The sequence below is a fragment of the Pongo pygmaeus genome, chromosome 5, assembly GCF_028885625.2.
Source record: "Pongo pygmaeus isolate AG05252 chromosome 5, NHGRI_mPonPyg2-v2.0_pri, whole genome shotgun sequence".
NCBI lineage: Eukaryota > Metazoa > Chordata > Mammalia > Primates > Hominidae > Pongo > Pongo pygmaeus.
In genome coordinates this window covers 96,991,792-97,010,376 of record NC_072378.2, presented here as the reverse complement: position 1 = coordinate 97,010,376, position 18,585 = coordinate 96,991,792, and the positions used below count along the sequence as shown (strand labels likewise).

The 18,585-nt window shown below is 37.9% G+C and overlaps 1 protein-coding gene across 6 annotated transcripts in view; it reads left to right on the top strand.

Moving 5' to 3' along the window:
• Positions 1 to 5,406: 5,406 nt before the first annotated feature.
• Positions 5,407 to 18,585, top strand: part of MMS22L (MMS22 like, DNA repair protein) — a 145,081-nt gene continuing 131,902 nt past the window's right edge. For 3 of the 6 annotated variants that reach the window (XR_008503102.2, XR_010126753.1, XM_054490886.2), the window contains exons 1-6: positions 5,429 to 5,580; positions 6,117 to 6,356; positions 7,301 to 7,426; positions 9,779 to 9,828; positions 15,571 to 15,658; positions 15,752 to 15,929. Coding sequence is in view for 2 of the 6 variants with exons in the window: in XM_054490886.2 (XP_054346861.2) it covers positions 6,193 to 6,356; positions 7,301 to 7,426; positions 9,779 to 9,828; positions 15,571 to 15,658; positions 15,752 to 15,929 (606 nt within the window). In the remaining 4 variants the exon portion in view is untranslated. The other 3 variants (XM_054490885.2, XM_063666438.1, XM_054490888.2) reach the window with 3 other exon arrangements.

Here is an 18,585-nt window from a genome sequence, read left to right as displayed (position 1 = left end):
TCAGTAATGGAGTTTTTCTTGTATGTAGATTTTTTCAAAGTTCTATGTGGTGTATTCCCTTGTTAATGACTAAGTGCCTTGAACAGTTGTATGAAAAGTCCTTTTCCTTTTATAGGAAAGTTGTTCCTTCTTAACCAACTACATTTCTCTGTTGCTACTGAAGTAGTTGTTTAAATCATAATATGTGTGCCAGGGAGTAGCACTTGAGAGGTTAAGAGTTCATTATCTGTTGCACAAAATTAGTGCATTAAAATACTGTGGGTCAACAGAAAGTCAGCTTATGGTAGGTTGTATAAACATTTACAATAGATAGCTCATGGAGATAACCTAATATTTTCAATAGCACAGCACAGAACTAAAAGCCATAACTAAGTTGAGCTATCTCAGTGTATCCTCAACAGTGTCCAACTGTAATGATCAGATCATTAGAATTGGAGTTAATATTGGTCAGATATTGCTACAATGTTGAATCCAATTCTAGACTTAAGAGCAGTTACTATAAAGAGGTAAGGTGATCTTCATTTACATTTCAGGGATAAGAAGGAACAGTCTTAAACTTTAAATAAGATTTCAATTAAAATCATAAACTTTCTGAAACTGAGACCTTTCAATCAGTGGAGTATATCATATTAAGTTGAATTTTTGAAAAGTTTCCCTCCTACAAAACATGACATTCATATTAAATTGTTTGACTTTGAGTCTGATACCTGAAAACACAAGAATATATTATCAAATAGATGGTTTGTGGATATATTTTTTGAAAAGCAGCAAGTTAGAATGGGTTCACTTATTATACAACATTCAAATTCTATCATATGTCCTCCCTGTTTTTTGTTTTTGTTTTTGTTGTTGGTTTTCTATTTATTTATTTATTTATTTATTTTTGAGATGGAGTCTCGCTCTGTCGCCCAGTCTGGAGTGCCGTGGCACAATAATGGCTCACTGCAACCTCTGCCTCCCGGGTTCAAGCAATTCTTCTGCCTCAGCCTCCCGAGTAGCTGGGACTACAGGTGTGTGCCTCCACAACTGGCTAATTTTTGTATTTTTAGAAGAGACAGGGTTTCACCATGTTGGCCAGACTGGTCTTGAACTCCTGACCTCAAGTGATTCACCTGCCTTGGCCTCCCAAAGTGTCGGAATTACAGGCGTGAGCCACTGTACCTGACCTGGCCTGCCCTCTTTTACCAAGCAGCTGAATGGTGCTGGAGAAAATGACAAAGCCATGATGACTGAACTCTAATTTTTTGTCACAAATCTCAAATGATCACTCAACACTTCCAGACATTCTTATTATCTTTGCCTAGTAAATACACTTTTCTATTCACCAATATGACAATATCGCACCTCTTCTCTAATTTCTAACAACTACTCTTTCTTCTCACTTCCAGTTGATGTGTCATAGAGAAATAGATGAAATAAAACAAAAACAACTCAACATTCCAACACGTAGTTCACCACCTCCAGCCATCTTATTCTGTATTTTTAAGATTTACTTTTTTTTTTTACTCTTCCTATTAGGATAAAAATTTTTTCTCGATCCTATCAGAGGTTGATATGTCATCTGTGTAATGAATACTATCCCCTCTCATCTTTTCAATGCCTTTATTCTTGCAATTATTCCCCTTCTGTTCAGCATCTTTTTTCTTTCCATTTAATAACTGCCATAGTCTCACAAACGTGTTCTAACATCTTTTATCTTGAAAATACCATTTCTTGATCCCTATATGTCCCTCTGTCCTATTTTTATGCTTTATTTTCAATTAAATTCCTGGGTAAAGTTTTGATATTTGCTGATTCACCTCCCATTTTCTATATGACCCACTCCTATCAGATGTTTTTCCCCAACTACTCAACTTAAATGGCTTTTATCAACATTAGTAATGACCTATTTATTGCCAATACCAATGATTAATCTGTTTTCCTTTATTATTTCACTTATCAGCAATATTTGACATAGCTTACCCATTCTTTCATAAAATACATCTCTTGGATTTCATGACAGACATCATATCATACCACACACACTTGATTTTTGTCCTGTGGACTAGGCTTATTTCTTGCTTTTCTTTGCTGGCATTTTCTTGATTACTAGCAAGCTGAATATCTAAACGTTTTTAGAGTTTTAGCTTTTACATGTAGGTCTATGATCCTTACTGGGTTAAATTTTATAATATGAAGTAAGTTCATTTTTAAGTGTATCAATATCCAATAGTTCTCTATTTGTTGAAAAGACTATCCTTTCACCATGCAATTACCTTTGCCAAAAAGCTGATCAAATGTGTATGGGGGCCTGTTACTGGAGTCTCTATTCTTTTCCACTGGCTATGTCTACACTTAGATCAAAATCATACTGTTTTGATTATTGTAACTTAATGGCAAGTCCTGAAATCAGGTACCAGAAATCTTTCAACACTATTCTTACTCAAAATTGTTTTGGTTAATCTAGGCCCTTTGCATTTCCATATCAATTTTGGAATGCATTTGTCAATTTCTACAAAAGAAAGTTCTCTGGGATTAGGATTTTGATTGGCAGTCCTTTGAAGCCATAGATAAATTTCAGGAGAACTTTTAACAACATTGAGTCTTCCAATTTATGATTATGCTATCTCATTCTATTTACTTGAATATTCTTGAATTTTTTTCAGCAATATTTTGGAATCCTTGGCAAACAAAATCTGATGCATATTTTGTTAAATTTAAACCTTGTTTATGTCATTAAATGGTGTTGTTTTCTAAACTCTAATTTTCAAATTGTCTTTTCATGTCTATAAAAAACAATTAATTTTCATATATCACTGAACCCTGCCACCTTGCTAAACTCATATTTTTGTAGATATTTGTAGAGATTTTTTAGGATTTTCTATATGGATAATTATGTCATCTGAAAATCAAGACAGTTTTACTTCTTCTTATCCAATCTATATAACATTTATTTCTTCGTCTTCCTTATTGCATTGACTAGTTACCTCCAGTAAAATGTTGAGAGAAGTGGAAAAAGTGGACATCATTGCCTTTTTCTCAATCTTAGGAAAAGAACATTCATTTTTATAACTAAGTATGATATTAATAGCAGGTTTGTCATAGATATCACATACAAGGTAGGGAGTTTTCTTCCATTCTCAGTTGGCAGAGAGTTTTTATCATGAATAGATGTTGAATTTATCAAGTGATCTTTCAGTGTCTTTTGAGATGACATAGTTTTTCTTTTTATAGACTTGATATAATGAACTGATTACTTGTAGAAATTTGAATAACCTTGCATTCCTAACATGAATCTAATTTTCTTGTCATATGTCATCCTTTTTGTTTGTTTGTTTTGAGACGGAGTCTTGCTCTGGAGTACAGTGGCGCGATCCTGGCTCACTGCAACCTCCCCATGCTGGGTTCCAGCGATTCTCCTGCCTCAGCCTCCTGTGTAGCTGGGACTACAGGCGCACGGCGCCATACCCGGCTAATTTTTGTATTTTTAGTAGAGACGAGGTTTCACCATGTTGGCCAGGCTGGTCTTGAACTCCTGACCTCAAGTGATCTGCCCACCTTGGCCTCCCAAAGTGCTGGGATTACAGGCGTGAGCCACTGCACCTTGCCATCATACGTCATCCTTTTTATGTACTGCTGGATTTTGCTTGCTAACATTTCTGCTTTTATGTTTGCATGTGATATTGGATTTTAATTGTCTTTTGTCTTTGTCAGGTTTCGATACCAGTGTGATGCTAGCCTCATAAAACAAGCATCCAATCTCCTAATTTCTGTAAGAGTTAGTATAGACTTGGTATTACTCCTTCCTTAAATGTTTGGGAGAATTTAATAGTAAGGCCATTTGGCCTGGAGAGTTTTTGTTTGTTTATTTTGTTGCTTTTGAGAAACGGTCTTGCTCTGTTGTCCAGGCTGGAGTACAATGGCAGACTCACAGTTCACTGCAGCCTCGACCTCTCCAGCTCAAGTGATCCTATCACCTCAGCCTCCCTAAGTAGTTGGGACTACAGATGAGCACCATCATGCCCAGCTAATATTTGTATTTTTTTGTGGAGACAAGGGACAGGATTTCACCATGTTGCCCAGGCTGGTCTGGAACTCCTGGTCTCAAGGGATCCACCCACCTCAGCCTCCCAAAGCCACTGTGCCTGCCCTGCCCTGGAGTTTCTTGTAAGAAGTGGGGTGGGTGTGTGTGTGTGTGTGTGTGTGTGTGTGTAGAGAGAGAGAGGGAGAAGGAGGGAGGCTTAACCAAAGATTCTGAGTACTATGATAAATATAGAGATATTCAAATTTTCTTCTTTTGTTGATTTTTGACAGTTTGTGTCTTTTAAGGAATTTGTCCATTTCACCTATGCTTATTGGCATAAAAATGTTCATAATGTTCTTTTAATATCCTTGTCCTTTTAATGACTAAATTTCATAGTGATGAAACCTTTTTAATTCCTGACACTGATAATTTGTTTATTTTCTTTATCAGTTTGGGTAGGGGGTTTATCAATTATATTGCTCCTTTAGAAAAACAACTTTTGCATGTATTTCCTTCCATTTATTTCATCCCATTTATTTCTACTATTTATCATTTCATTCATTTTGCTTGCTTTGGTTTCAATATGCTGGGGGTTTTTTCTAGTTACTTAAGACAAAAGTTTATTGAATTGAGTTCTTTTTAATGTAAGCAGGTACTGTTACAAATTTTAATGTTTTCATTTTAACGTAATTCAACGCATTTTCTAATTTTCCTGTGATTTTTCCTGATTCATAGGTTAGTTAGAAGTATGATTCCTAATTTCCAAATATTTAGAGTATTTCAGGTATCTATTTTTTTATTTCTAGTTTAATGCCATTATGATCAGACTATATACTTTGTACGATTTAAATCCTTTTAAAGTTGATGACGTTTGTTTTATGGCTCGGAATATGGTATCGCTTAGTGAATGTTGCATGTGCACTTGCCAGGAGTGTGTATTCTGCTATTGTTGGGTTGGTCACCTATAAACGTCAATTAGGTCAAGTTGGTTAATAGTGCTTTCCAAGTTTTCCATATCCATACTAATTTTCTGTCTACTTGTTCCGTCAGTTAGAGAAAATTCATTGTTGCACTTGCCTGCCTCACAGTCCATGGACAAAAGGCATCTGCATTCTAACAAGAGTTGCTGGCTCCAGAGCGGGAAGAGGGGACGGCGCGACTGTGGGTGTGAACGAGGCACTCACTTCGCACTCACCGGAGTAAAACTCTTCCCTTTGGTCGGGCCAGAGGATAAACCCATAGTCCTTAAATCCTCTCCTCCGCCTCAGCAGCAGTTCTGTTTTTTTTTTCACCAGGCCCCGCCTTTCAGCCGAACGCACCAATTAAAGGTACAAAAAAAAAAAGTTTCTCAGTACCTCGTCCCGGGCTGACGGACTCTCGCGAGAATTCGTGGATCTCCGAACGCAGATATCGCGAGGCGATTGGTAGCCGGGGGAGGGCTGCGCCGTGGCCCCGCCTTTCCGGAGCGCGGGCGCGTGGTGGCGGGAATTTCGCCTGTTTGCTGTTTAGACCCAAGAGATTCCTGGTGGTGGTCTGGGTCACAGGAGGCAGGTTTCGGGAGCTGGAAGTGTGAGCAGGTACGACAGGCACCGCGGGTAACCGACGCCCCAGGTCCTTGCTGCAGCAGGGTACGCGGGATACCGGCACCCCGCCTTCTCCGCCCGAGTGCTGCAGGGCGTAGGCCTGGTGGGTCTCGCCTCCTCCTTGGAGGGTCGGGGTTGGCTCTAGGGACTGCTTTCCTAGTTTCCACCCCCAGCCGGGGAGGGAGCGTTCTCCACCCTGCTGCTAGGAAACGGGCGGAGAGTGGTTTAGAAACGTTGCGGAGGGCGCAGTTCTAGGCAAGCCCGGGACGCTATGTCCTACAGACATTTCTTTGCTTTTCACCTTGTCCTGGGCTGCAGAGTCCGACTTAGTGGGCGGATTTCGAAGTCCCTGCCACAGCCAGTTGGTTGTGCATTTTGTCTTAAGTTCTGACAGCCTTGATGGGCGGAGCGGCGGAGGGGAATTGGGAATTTGGCTTCTGGGTTTGTTCCTTTGTTTTTCCTTCCTGCTGGCGGACGTCTTGGGAACTTTCTGAAGTAATCCCCACTCTCTCGGCCCTCCCCCCCAACAGGAATCTCTTCACACCTTCTCTTTGGAGCCCTTAATGATACGACGAACCCCAAATGTTTCAGAACATGAAGTAAACAATGGAGAACTGTTTTGCTGCATCGACGTTCCTGACTGACAGCTTAGAGCTGGAACTGGGGACGGAATGGTGCAAACCTCCTTACTTTTCTTGTGCTGTTGACAACAGAGGAGGAGGAAAACATTTTTCTGGAGAATCCTACCTCTGCAGCGGAGCCCTTAAGCGGTAGGTAAAACTCAGAGACATTTTACCTCATCTGATTATTCACCAGATTTTTAGGAATGTTAGTTATTTCAGCCCATTAAACTTTGGTGTTCACCAAATCATGTTTTATAAATCAGCTTAGTATATCATAAGGGTACAAATGATTATCAGTTCTGCTGGCTTCTTGGTAAGGGCATATCTAAAGTATTTGGGGTATTAGGGAAAACTACAGTCCCTTACTGTAGGGAGCTGGGCACTAATTTTTCTTCTACTTAAAATGAATTCCTAACTATCTGAGCCTTTTGCAATAGTATTTCCTTCTAAAGCGTGTGATAATATTCTAGAGCTTTCCAGTAATTTTTAAGAAAGACAAACCTTTTTTATTGCCCCTGTTCCTTCTAATCCTACCTACATGTATGGAAGTGTATAGACTTATTTTGCCTCGGACGGGTACATATATATTACAGTAAAACTGCTGTTCTTGAAATATTTTGGTAATACCTGCTGAGGCAGTTTCAGTCAGGAAACTATTTTTGTTGACTTTATAGTTGTACCTTGTTAGAGACCTTAAATAGAATACTCAACTTCATTAGTTGGATACTGTTCTCCAGACATGGCTCAGAATAACTGTTAGCAGTTTTAAAAATTAAATGTCCCCTCAAAGGATGAAATTCTACAACTGAAGACTACTGGTGAAGACAGGCAGAAATATGTTTTTTAGAATTCTTGTTGATTTTTCCTCTTAAGTTACATTACACTTTAGTCATACATTTTATCAATATAGAAGATTGACATTTTAATAGAGTCTAGCTATTGTAATGTTGAATGTGTAAAGTACCAAGGCATTTTCTGACTTTTTATACATGTCATGTATAGTATGGATTCAAATAACGTAAAGAAAAGACCCGTTGTATTATGGTACTTAGTATACTTTTTATGAGATTAAAACATAATTTTCATTTCAGATTGATTTTGAATCTTGACCCTTTACCAACTAATTTTGAAGAAGATACCTTGGAAATATTTGGCATTCAGTGGGTTACTGAAACAGCATTAGTGAATTCATCTAGAGAACTCTTTCATTTATTCAGGTATTTCTTCGTTTTAACTTTCTGTGAGTGTAGGTGTTGTTCACTTTTGTAAATTACATTGTTGGGTGGCTTCTAATACTGATATTACAAAAGACCAGGGGAATTGTGCTGGTTGCTCATTTGATTATCTTACCAGTAACAATAATCAAACAGCAATGCCTAACGAGTAATGGTTTTAATGAGTTGTGTTTTATTTTCAGAATCTTTATTCTTTGCATTTGACATCATGTATTGACAAATATTTAAGGCTTTGAACTATAATTTTTAGAAGAAAATTAAAATATTTTTTTATACAATAGCCATAGTCTTTCAGTGATCTTTAGAGTATGGTCTTTCCAAATAAATTGTTTAGACTGTGTAATAGAAATATTAATTCTTTATTTGGACAACATTTAAAATTTTTTTAATGAAAAATTTTAAACATACACAAAATAATAATATAATGAACATCCATATACCCTCCTTCAGTTGCAGTAAACAACAACTTTTTATTACATTTCCTTCATCTGTCTTGTCTCCTCTTCTTTTGGCCTAAGTATTTGTAAGGAAATCCTAGGCATCATGTCATTTCACCCGTAAATACTTCAGTAGGAATTTCTTAAAAATACGTGCTTTTTAAAAATGATGAGGACGGCCAGGCGCGGTGGCTTATGCTTGTAATCCCAGCACTTTGGGAGGCTGAGGCGGGCAGACCACGAGGTCGGGAGTTTGAGACCAGCCTGACCAACATGGTGAAACCCGTTCTCTACTAAAAATACAAAAATTAGCCAGGCGTGATGGCACGCGCCTGTAATCCCAGCTACTCAGGAGGCTGAGGCAGGAGAACTGCTTGAACCCAGGAGGCGGAGGTTGCAGTGATTCGAGATTGCCCACTGTACTCCAGCCTGGGTGACACAGCAAGACTCTGTCTCAAAAAAAAATCATCTCAATTAATAAAAATTAAAGTTCTTCATTATCATTTAAGACAATTCATATTCAGATTTTAGGTAATTTTAAACAGGAGTCAGTTATTGAAAGCTAATTATTCCAAAACACAGTAAAAATCTATATGTGATACATTTAAAGGAAAATGGAGCGGTGGGAGGAATTCTCCCACCATCATCCCATGAAACCTTTTGAAGAGACTTAACTGTATCTACGCCATGTCATACGTTTTATTGATAGAACAGGCTCGGTGAGTGATCCTCTGTAATCCTGAACATTACAGAATGAGTGAGTCTTTATCTAGGACATAGGTTATAAATATGGGTTAATTTTTAAAGAGTTTGAAATCAACGAGGAAGAATAGCAAGAAATTACTATCAGGAATTAAGATGGAACATCATAAATAACAGCTTTCCCTGATACTTTAGTCTACATTATTCCTTTTTTGAACTTCTATTGTATAACTGTATGATACAGTTTAAAATTGTATTATGTAACTGTTAACCTAGAATGTTTTATGTATCTTAAACTTCTTCTTTTTTTTTTTTTTTTTGAGAGGGTGTCTTGCACTGTCACCCAGGCTGGAGTGCAGTGGGGCGATCTTGGCTCACTGCAACTTCTGCCTCCCGAGTTTAAGCGCTTCTTTGCCTCAGCTTCCCGAGTAGCTGGGATTACAGGGGCCCGCCACCACGCCCGCCTAATTTTTGTGTATATTTAGTAGAGATGGGGTCTCACCATGCTGGCCAGGCTGGTCTTGAATTCCTGACCTCAGGTGATCCACCTGCCTTGGCCTCCCAAAGTGCTAGGATTACAGGCGGGAGCCACTGCACCCCATCTTAAACTTCTTTTTTTTTTTTGAGACAGAGTGTTGCTCTGTCGCCCAGGCTGGAGTGCAGTGGTGCGATCTCCGCTTACTACAAGCTCCAGCTCTTGGGTTCATGCCATTCTCCTGCCTCAGCCTCCCGAGTAGCTGGGACTACAGGCGTCCACCACCATGCCGGGCTAATTGTTTTGTATTTTTAGTAGAGACGGGGTTTCACCATGTTTGCCAGGATGGTCACGATCTGACCTCGTAATCCGCCCGCCTCGGCCTCCCAAAGTGCTGGGATTACAGGCGAGAGCCACCACGCCTGGCCGTAAACTTAAAGATATAAACAGTATCTTGCTGATGGTGAAGTCTATGGTATTTGAAATAATTTTTGAGATATATGCAGTCTTTAATAGATAATTTTGGAAGGTCAGGCAAAGATGTATTTTATCTTTTCTTAAAGTTTTCATTACCTGAAGCTGATCCTTTGGTATTAATCATCATCCCCAAATAAAAGAGGTATTGAAGCTGTGTAATAAATTTGGAAACATTGTCCATGTAATTGTTACATGCTTTAAAGTGTTCTAAAATTAACTCTCACCTTACATTTTTAAAATTAGGCAACAACTGTACAACTTGGAAACCTTGTTACAGTCCAGTTGTGATTTTGGTAAGTTTAAGGTGTGTTTAATGCAAAAGGGAACGGTGCTCCATTATAGTGAGTTGCACATGGGTCCATGATGGTGTAATTGGCATATCATGATAATATGGAGGAAGCATTAGGCCAGAAGTTTATGAATTTAGTGTTCAGAAAAAGTATGACTTTTTAAATTTTGTTGTAGCTGAGATATATAGTATTTTCCCAAATCTGTAGATTTTAAAGGTAAAACCGACTTAGGGAAGCTAAATTTCTCTGAAGAGAATTAGTACTTGTTTTGGAGGTAGGGAGTGGGATAGAGAACTTAAATGAGAACTAAAAAGTGCCAGACCTCATGCTGTCTTCTTGATTTTCTTTTCTGCTTTCTGCTTTTGTGTTTGCTTTTGGTGTTTAATGGATTACTGATTTTTTTCTTTTTTTTTTTTTTATATGGAGTTTTGCTCTTTTGTCCAGGCTGGAGTGCAAGGGTGTGATCTCAGCTCACTGTAACCTCTGCCCCGGGTTAAAGTGATTCTCATGCCTCAGCCTCCCAAGTAGCTGGGATTATAGGCACCTGCCACCATCCCCAGCTAATTTTTGTATTTTTAGTAGAGATAGGATTTCTCCATTTTGGCCAGGCTGATCTCAAACTCCTGACCTCAAGTGATCCACCTGCCTTGGCCTCCTGAAGTGCTAGGATTACAGGCGTGAGCCACCGCATGTATAGCTAAGGTAATAAAGGGAATTGAAGGGCAGTGTGTTTTAGTGCAGTCTGGCTGCTTCTCCTTTCTAGTAATTTTGGTGCAGTGCAGTGTTTAGAATCATGGCCTTGTCACCCTGGCTTCCAACCCTAGCTAATTGTGGATCTTACGTCAAGTAATAGTTCTAACTTTGTTGAGCGTGTTAAGCGCTTAACACAGTGTCTACCATTATTGATGCCTAGCAACCAAAGACTACCTGGAACACTTTTGGTCAAACAGAGGTTTATTAGATTATGAAAAAAGGAAAAATACACATTATGAGGAAAAGCTGGGGCTTGTCAGAGGGAGTAGGAAGGGACTTGTGATATGTTTGGGGCCCATTCTGGTGATTTTCGGTAGGGCTTAAGGGGGATAAGGCTATATTCTGGATTGGATGCTGTTAATTAGCAGGGGCAATTTGAAGAGTGGGTATTTTAGTTTTTATCTAGGAGGTGAGACAAACAAAGGGAGGGTCCTAATTAGTAAAAAAGTATTGTCCTGGTCACTGGAAGAGGGAGGATGTGTTTTTTTGTGTGTGTGTTTTGTTTGGAGTGTGTGTGATTGCATAGTGCCATGTTTTGTATTCAGACATGGTTACAGAGGTTGTGTTTTTGTCTTGTTTCACTATAATGGAGTGGCCCTGTATCATTATTATTTATTATTATTATTATTATTATTATTTGAGATGGAGTCTCACTCTGTCACCCAGGCTGGAGTGCAGTGGCATGATTTTGGCCCACTGCAACCTCCGGCCCTCTGGGTTCAAGCAGTTCTCCTGCCTCAGCCTCCTGAGTAGCTGGGATTACAGGCGCACGCCACCACACCTAGATAATTTTTGTATTTTTAGTAGAGAAGGGGTTTCGCCATGTTGGTCAGGCTGGTCTGGAACTCCTGACCTTGTGATTCACCCGCCTCGGCCTCCCAAAGTGCTGGGATTACAGGCGTGAGCCACCGTGCCTGGACTATTTTTTATGTTTTATGAAAATTGTTTATTTTCAGTAGGGGATACCATGGCCTAGCTGTTAGCTATCAGCTTTTAGGCTGTTTTATATGTTTTGTTTTCTTAGTATGTTACGTGGTTTGTAAATGTTAAGTATTATTGTTTCATTATCATCTGATGGGTCCCTGGTTCATGCCAGGTACTTTGCAAGGTACTGACGAATCAAAGAGGAAAAATATGCTGTTGATGAGTTTGCAGTTGTGTAGACAGCTAGACATGCAAGCATACGTCAGCTTGGTAAATGAAAAGGTATGGTGATAAAAGAATGTACAAGCTGCTGTGGAAACCAAGGGCTTTGTCTGTCTGTGAGCTTGTCACTAAATGATGCCAGATCTGGGTCTTCACAGATGGGAAGGAATTAGCTAGGCAAAAGATTTGAGAAAAGTTTTTCGGACAGAAAGAATTCCAGGCAGGAAAAAAAAAAAATGTATAAACAAAGACGTGATGTGTGTAAAAACATAAAAGTTTAGAGAGCATGGATTAAATATTAATTACATATGATTGGATCAGAATGTGTGTGAGTGATGAATTTGGAAGGGATGAAAGCAGAGTTGGCTTTGTAAACCATGACAGAGAGTATGATTTTTATTTTGGAACTCCTGTGGAGCCACTAAAAGATTATAGTGGAAAGAACCAAAATACCTTTACATAGAATAACTTAAGTAAATTGGTTCATGGAAGGCATTTATTATGATAGATTATTATTATTACACTTATTAACCTGAAACCACTGCAGTGGACTATTTGTTAAGACGGTTATTTGTTACACTGACATTTTGGCTGTTTTTGTTGCTTAAAAAAGCTTTTAATGACAGATTTTGGATGAGTTAGTGGTGTTAGATATTATCCATACATGAACATGTTCCTGCCATGTAGCTATGTTCATTAACTTGTGCAGCTACCCTTGGCCCTCAGCTGTGCCAAGAAGTCCCTGTGTAGTTACTTACTGCCAGATGAGTATAGTTGTTGTTCTAGTCATTATGCTTCCAGGGTTAATTTCCAGTTGAGGCAGAATAACATACATAATGACATATGTTTTGCTGATAGCTGTTTTTTTTCCCTCTTTCCCTCTCTTTCTCTCTGTCTCGAGACAGGGTCTCACTCCATCGCCCAGGCTGGAGTGCAGTGGTACAATCATGACTCACTTCAGCCTTGACCTCCTGGGCTCAAGCAGATCCTCCCATCTCAGCTTCCCAAGTAGTTGAGACTACAGGCTCACGCCACCATGCCTGGCTAATTTTTAAATTTTTTGTAGAGATAAGGTCTCACTATGTTGCCAAGACTGGTCTCAAACTTCTGGGCTCAAGTGATCCTCCCGCCTTGGCCTCCCAAAGTGCTAGCATTCATAGGTATCAGCCACCACACTCAGCCAAGAGCTATTCTTAAATATAGTTGTTGGTGTTACCCTGTCTCAGCTATTGTGTGTGTGTTTTTTTTCTCTAGACATTCTTTATGGATTTTTTAAAATGTCTTCCGTTTCTGACTTCATGCTTGTTTTCATCCATCTTGTATATATGGAGTATACATTATAACCACCGTTGTTGCTGCTATTAATAATTCTTCTTTTTGAGAGGGAATCTCACTCTGTCACCAGGCTGGAGTGCAGTGGCACCATCTCGGCTTGCTGCAACCTCTGACTCCCTGGTTCAAGCAATTTTCCTGCCTCAGCCTCCCGAGTAGCTGGGATTACAGGCACACGCCACCACACCCAGCTAATTTTTGTATTTTTAGTAGAGACAGGGTTTCATCATGTTGGCCAGGATGATCTTGATCTCCTGACCTCATGATTCGCCTGCCTCAGCCTCCCAAAGTGCTGGGATCACAGGCGTGAGCCACCACGCCTGGCCAGTAATTATTTTATCACTGTCATTTCTGAAACTATTTGTATTGATTAGTTTTTCTCCTGATTCTGTGATATATTTTTCTGCTTCTTTGAATATAAAGTAATGTTTTATTGTTAGATGAACATTGTGGGTTTCACATTGTTGCTTTCTGGATTTTTATTCCTTAAACTAGATGTTGAATTTTGTTCTGGCTCGCTATTGTGTAGTTGTAATCCAGTGGCTCGTTTTGAGGCTTGTTTTAAATTTTGGTAGGACTTTTAAAAAGCAGCCTTTAATATTAATTTAGCCTAGTAAATTAGCCTGGTAAGGCTTTTGAGAATTCTTTCTCGTACCTAGTCTATTATGAGATTTTTTTTTCATGCTTGCTGGTGAGAACTTGAACTATTCCCTGGCTTGTGTACTCTTTATAGGGAATTGTTTTCTGGTGTTTTTACCTGGCCTTGGGTAATATTTTTCATGCTTGAACAGATCAATACTTAAATCTCAGAGGGACCCTTCTGTACCCTTCCAGAACTCTATTTTGTATAGCTTCTTTCTTCTTGGGTACTTTTGCCCTGTAAATTTGGACTTCCCTAAACTTGGATCCCATATCTCCTCATCTCAGAGAGTGAGTTGGGCTGTATTTGGGTTCTCTTCCTCATATTGCAGCCTGGAAACTGTCACTAGGTGGGGAACTGGTGCAGTTGTAGGGCTCAGTTTCTCTCCGGGAGAGCAATCTTATATTGTCTTGTGTCCAGAGCCTGAAAACTTACTTGACGTAATTTTTATGGTTTTCAGTTTTACAGTGGGAGATGGAGCAATATGATTATTTTACTCCATCTTGCCTGGATGCAGATGTTCATTGCAGTTATTTTTAAGAGAGTACTGCCTTTATGGGCCGAGAATTGTGAAAATTGGAATGATACGACTTTTTATGGGTGAAATAAAGCCATAAAAATGCAGTTTAATTTGGAGGTATTTACACAACTGCTTCACACTTATGCTTCTATTCTGCCAAAGTAGTGGCCATGATTGTTCATTTGAATTTAACTTTAGTTTCATGTTTAGTATGGCTGTAAATTTGTAGCCTGTAATTCTCATCATGTTTTCTTTGCTTTTGTTTACTAGTCTCTTACTCATTCTCTCTATAATGATTATCAGTGTTTTGCCCATAGTAACTATCTAGATAATTATTGCTGATATAAATGCTGAAGTAAGTGAGGGAAAGCTGACATGGAGTGAGGTTGGGAGAAAGATAGCAACTATTAAAAGGTCGTTCAGAGCTTTATAAATTATTATTAGGAGTTTTGATTTTATTCTAAATATAGTAGGTATTCTTTCAAGAGTTTTGACTTGGGAACAAGATAAATTGATATACATTTTCAGCAGATTTTTTACTTAATGTATAGGGGGACAAAAGAGAGCATGGAAAGACCTGTGAGGAGTGCTGTTGTGGTGGTTTAAGTGTTTATAGGGAAAATGGATAGTTTCAGTGTATATTTGGTTATAAACTTAATAGGATTCTGAAGGATTAGATATGAGGTTAAAGGAAATGGAAGAATCAAGAACCACATAGGCTACTGGTGGCACCATTTAATGAAATGCTGAAAACAAGGGCAGCATGAACAGGTTTTGAAAGAAATCAAAGGAGGTGTTATTTGCACTGTCTGAGCAATCCAAGTATAGGTGTTAGGCAGTTTAACATGCAAGGTCTGGAGTGCAAAGGAGAGATGTGGGTTGTAGATAACCCTTTTAAAGTCATTATCATTTATTAATAAAGGAACTGATGAGATCATACATATGGGAAGAGATATACAGAGAGTAGAGGATTCAGGACTGAGTCCTGAAGAGACCATATTAATAATAGAATTGAGGAGGAGGAGCCAATAAAAGAGAGGTAGGACAAAGGACACATGAGGAAGAAAGAAGACTGTCATTATCTGGCACCATGAAACCAGGTGTAGCTAGTGCTACTGTGGAAGCAAATTACTTGAGGGTAGGCACTGTCCATTAGATTGGGCAATGTGGGTTTGATTGGTGACTTTAATAAGAGCATTTTTTGAGGAGTAGTGGGGAGCAAGAACCATAAGAGAATGTTTAATATAAAATGTTACAAGATAGAGAATTGCTGGTGGTATGGCTTACAACATTTTTTGTCACTGCCTATGATAATTATTTGAACTATGATTAACATTGTCTATTTTGGTTTCAGGGAAGATATCAACTCTACACTGCAAAGCAGACAATATTAGACAGCAGTGTGTACTATTTCTCCATTATGTTAAAGTTTTCATCTTCAGGTAGGATATCAGATGAGTATTTTGATCACTGCATGAATTTCTGTGTGTATTCACACAGACTCTGGTTGTTTATTTTATCTAATTATTTTTTAGGTATCTGAAAGTACAGAATGCTGAGAGTCATGTTCCTGTCCATCCTTATGAGGCTTTGGAAGCTCAACTTCCCTCAGTGTTGATTGATGAGCTTCATGGATTACTCTTGTATATTGGACACCTATCTGAACTTCCCAGTGTTAATACAGGAGCATTTGTAAATCAAAACCAGATTAAGGTTTGACTTGTTTCATTTGATTTTTAAATTACCAGCTTTTTCTCCCCACAAGGAATATTCATTCAAGAAGGAGAGCAATTAGTCAGAATTACAGCTCTGGAACCTGACTGCCTGAGTTGAAATTCTTGCCCCCCATCCTCCTTTCATTAATTATGTGCTTTTGGGCAAATGACACCTCAGCCTCCCCATCTGTTTAATTCTTATAACTTACTAGAATCATTGGATGAATTAAATAAATTCATATACATGAAGTTATTAAAACATAGTAGTCATTTAATCAGTAGCTATTCTCTTGATTTATGACAGTATAAATGTCTGAAAATTTTAAAGCAAATGAAATAATCTTTATTTTCTAAAATTTTTATCATATATTACAATAAGATTCAAGGTCAGCTTATAAAAAAACTTTCAAGACCACATCATTATGTGTATTCTGACTTTTGAGGCCTTTTTGGAATGTGATTAAGATTGTTTTGACTGTGCCCTTTTTTTCCTACCTGTGGTAATCATTCCCTCTGAAGTTTGGTTTTTAAAAATTTATATTGTTACCATGCCTAGCTTATAGGTAAGTAATAGATTCTGCCTATGAAGATGGGAGCTTATATGAATAACAAATTATGGTAATTCACAGTGAGATTCCCTGAAGTCTCAACCCCTTTCATTATATTTGACTTTACCATTTTGAATAATATTTACTCTTTATGAACATATCTTTGTTAAAATATAAAAACAGCTGAGCATGGTAGCTCCTGCCTGTAATCCCAACACTTTGGGTGGCTGAGGCAGAAGGATTGCTTGAATCTAGGATTTGAGACCAGCTTGGGCAACATAGCGACACCCCATCTCTACAAAAAATTAAAAAGTTAGTCCAGTGTGGTGGCACATACCTTGTAGTCCTGGCTACTCAGGAGGTTCAGGTGGGAGGATCCGTTGAACTCAGGAGGTCGAGGCTGTGGTGAGACATGATTGCACCACTGCATTCCAGCCTGGATGACAGAGCAAGACCCTATCTCAAGAAATAAAATAAGTAGAATTAAATGTTTACATATTTCTGTGAAATGAAGCAGAAACAAGTTGACTTTTTCATCAGAGATCAATATATGTAATAATAAAGCAAAGTTGTAACTGAATTTACAAGTTAATATATCTAATCAATAGAAAACAGATAATTGCTTTTAATTATGTCATTTAATAAAAAGATTCATGAGTAGATTGTTGAGGGAGGGATATTTTCCTTACTAGCTTCTGTAAGTTGGACTGGTTTTTATTTTCTAGTTATCCATCAAATACGTAAGAAATAAAAATGAATAATTTATATAGCAGCAGAAATAAAAATTTGTGCACTAGGGTCCTCAAACTAGGTTTTGCCTTTCATAGGCTTTTTAATTAGGCAGACTTGAAAACATAGGTTATTTGAAGCTCAGAAGACTAAATTTTTAAAGCAGGGGAACTTTACAGTCTTCAAAAAATAAAAAATCACACACTAAAATACTGTTCTTTTCTGAAACAAAAAAGCATAATAAAATAAAAAGCATCTTTCAAGACTGTATATTTGTTATAACAGTCTTGTATGTGAAATGTCTTGTTTTAATTGGTATTTCCAGTTGAGCTTCTTTTATTATTTTTTAGGAGCTCTCTAGATATATATTAGTTGTTGGGAATTATGTATTGCAAATATTTTATTTACTTTTTCATCAAGTAAGCTGACTTTCTAGGTCGATTTGAATTTTTAGATAGTTATATTTTTCCATTTTTTGTTTTATCTATGCTGTTAAAATATTTTGATTGTTGCTTTTATTTCTTTAATTCATGTTATTTTTAAATATGCAGCGAGGTGAGAAGTCTAACTTTGGTTTCTTGCAAAGTTAAAAATCTTATTTTTTATTGAATGACCCATACTTTTCCCATTGATTTGAGATGCCACATAAATTTATTTCTGTCTTCTCTGTTCTTGTTGTTTGTTATCTATTTCTGTCCCAATATTGTTTTGTCAGTGTAGCATTTTATTTTGTTTGTATACCTAATAAGGCAGGTCTACTCTTCATCATTGTTTCTATTTGTTTTAATGGAACATGTTATGTCATTGTATTTATTTTTATAGTGATGCTAAATGCTGACAGGAGGAAGGTTATTAATAACCCAGTATAACACAGTACTTGAAAGTGCTGGGTTTTGACTCAGGTAGAATTGAGTTTGAATACTAATACATGAATTGAGAGGTAAATTTTTTCACCTCTTTTAACTTCTGTTTCTTAATGAGATGACAATAATGTCTACATGACAGTCAGTCTAAAGTTCTTTTGCTAAAATATTTTATAGGAGTTCCTGGGTACTCATACATTAAAAAAAATTCCTAGCTAAATTCTAAAACAAAATTATGAAAATACGTGTTAAAAAATTCTTTTACTGCCTTGCAGCTATAGTAGAATCAGAGGTTGGTTGGAAGGTACCTTTACTATACAAGTCTATTCAGCAGCCCCAAGGTGGGTTTGTCTTAAACCAACAGATGAAAATATTTCCTGCTTTCAAAGATCTTCAGTGAAAGAATCCTCTAATGAACAAGACAGAGGTTTTCCCTGAGCTTTTGAATAGTGGTAGGTTAATTGGTTCTTTATCCTTGTGTTTATGGAGGAGTATTGTGACATGCTATGAAATA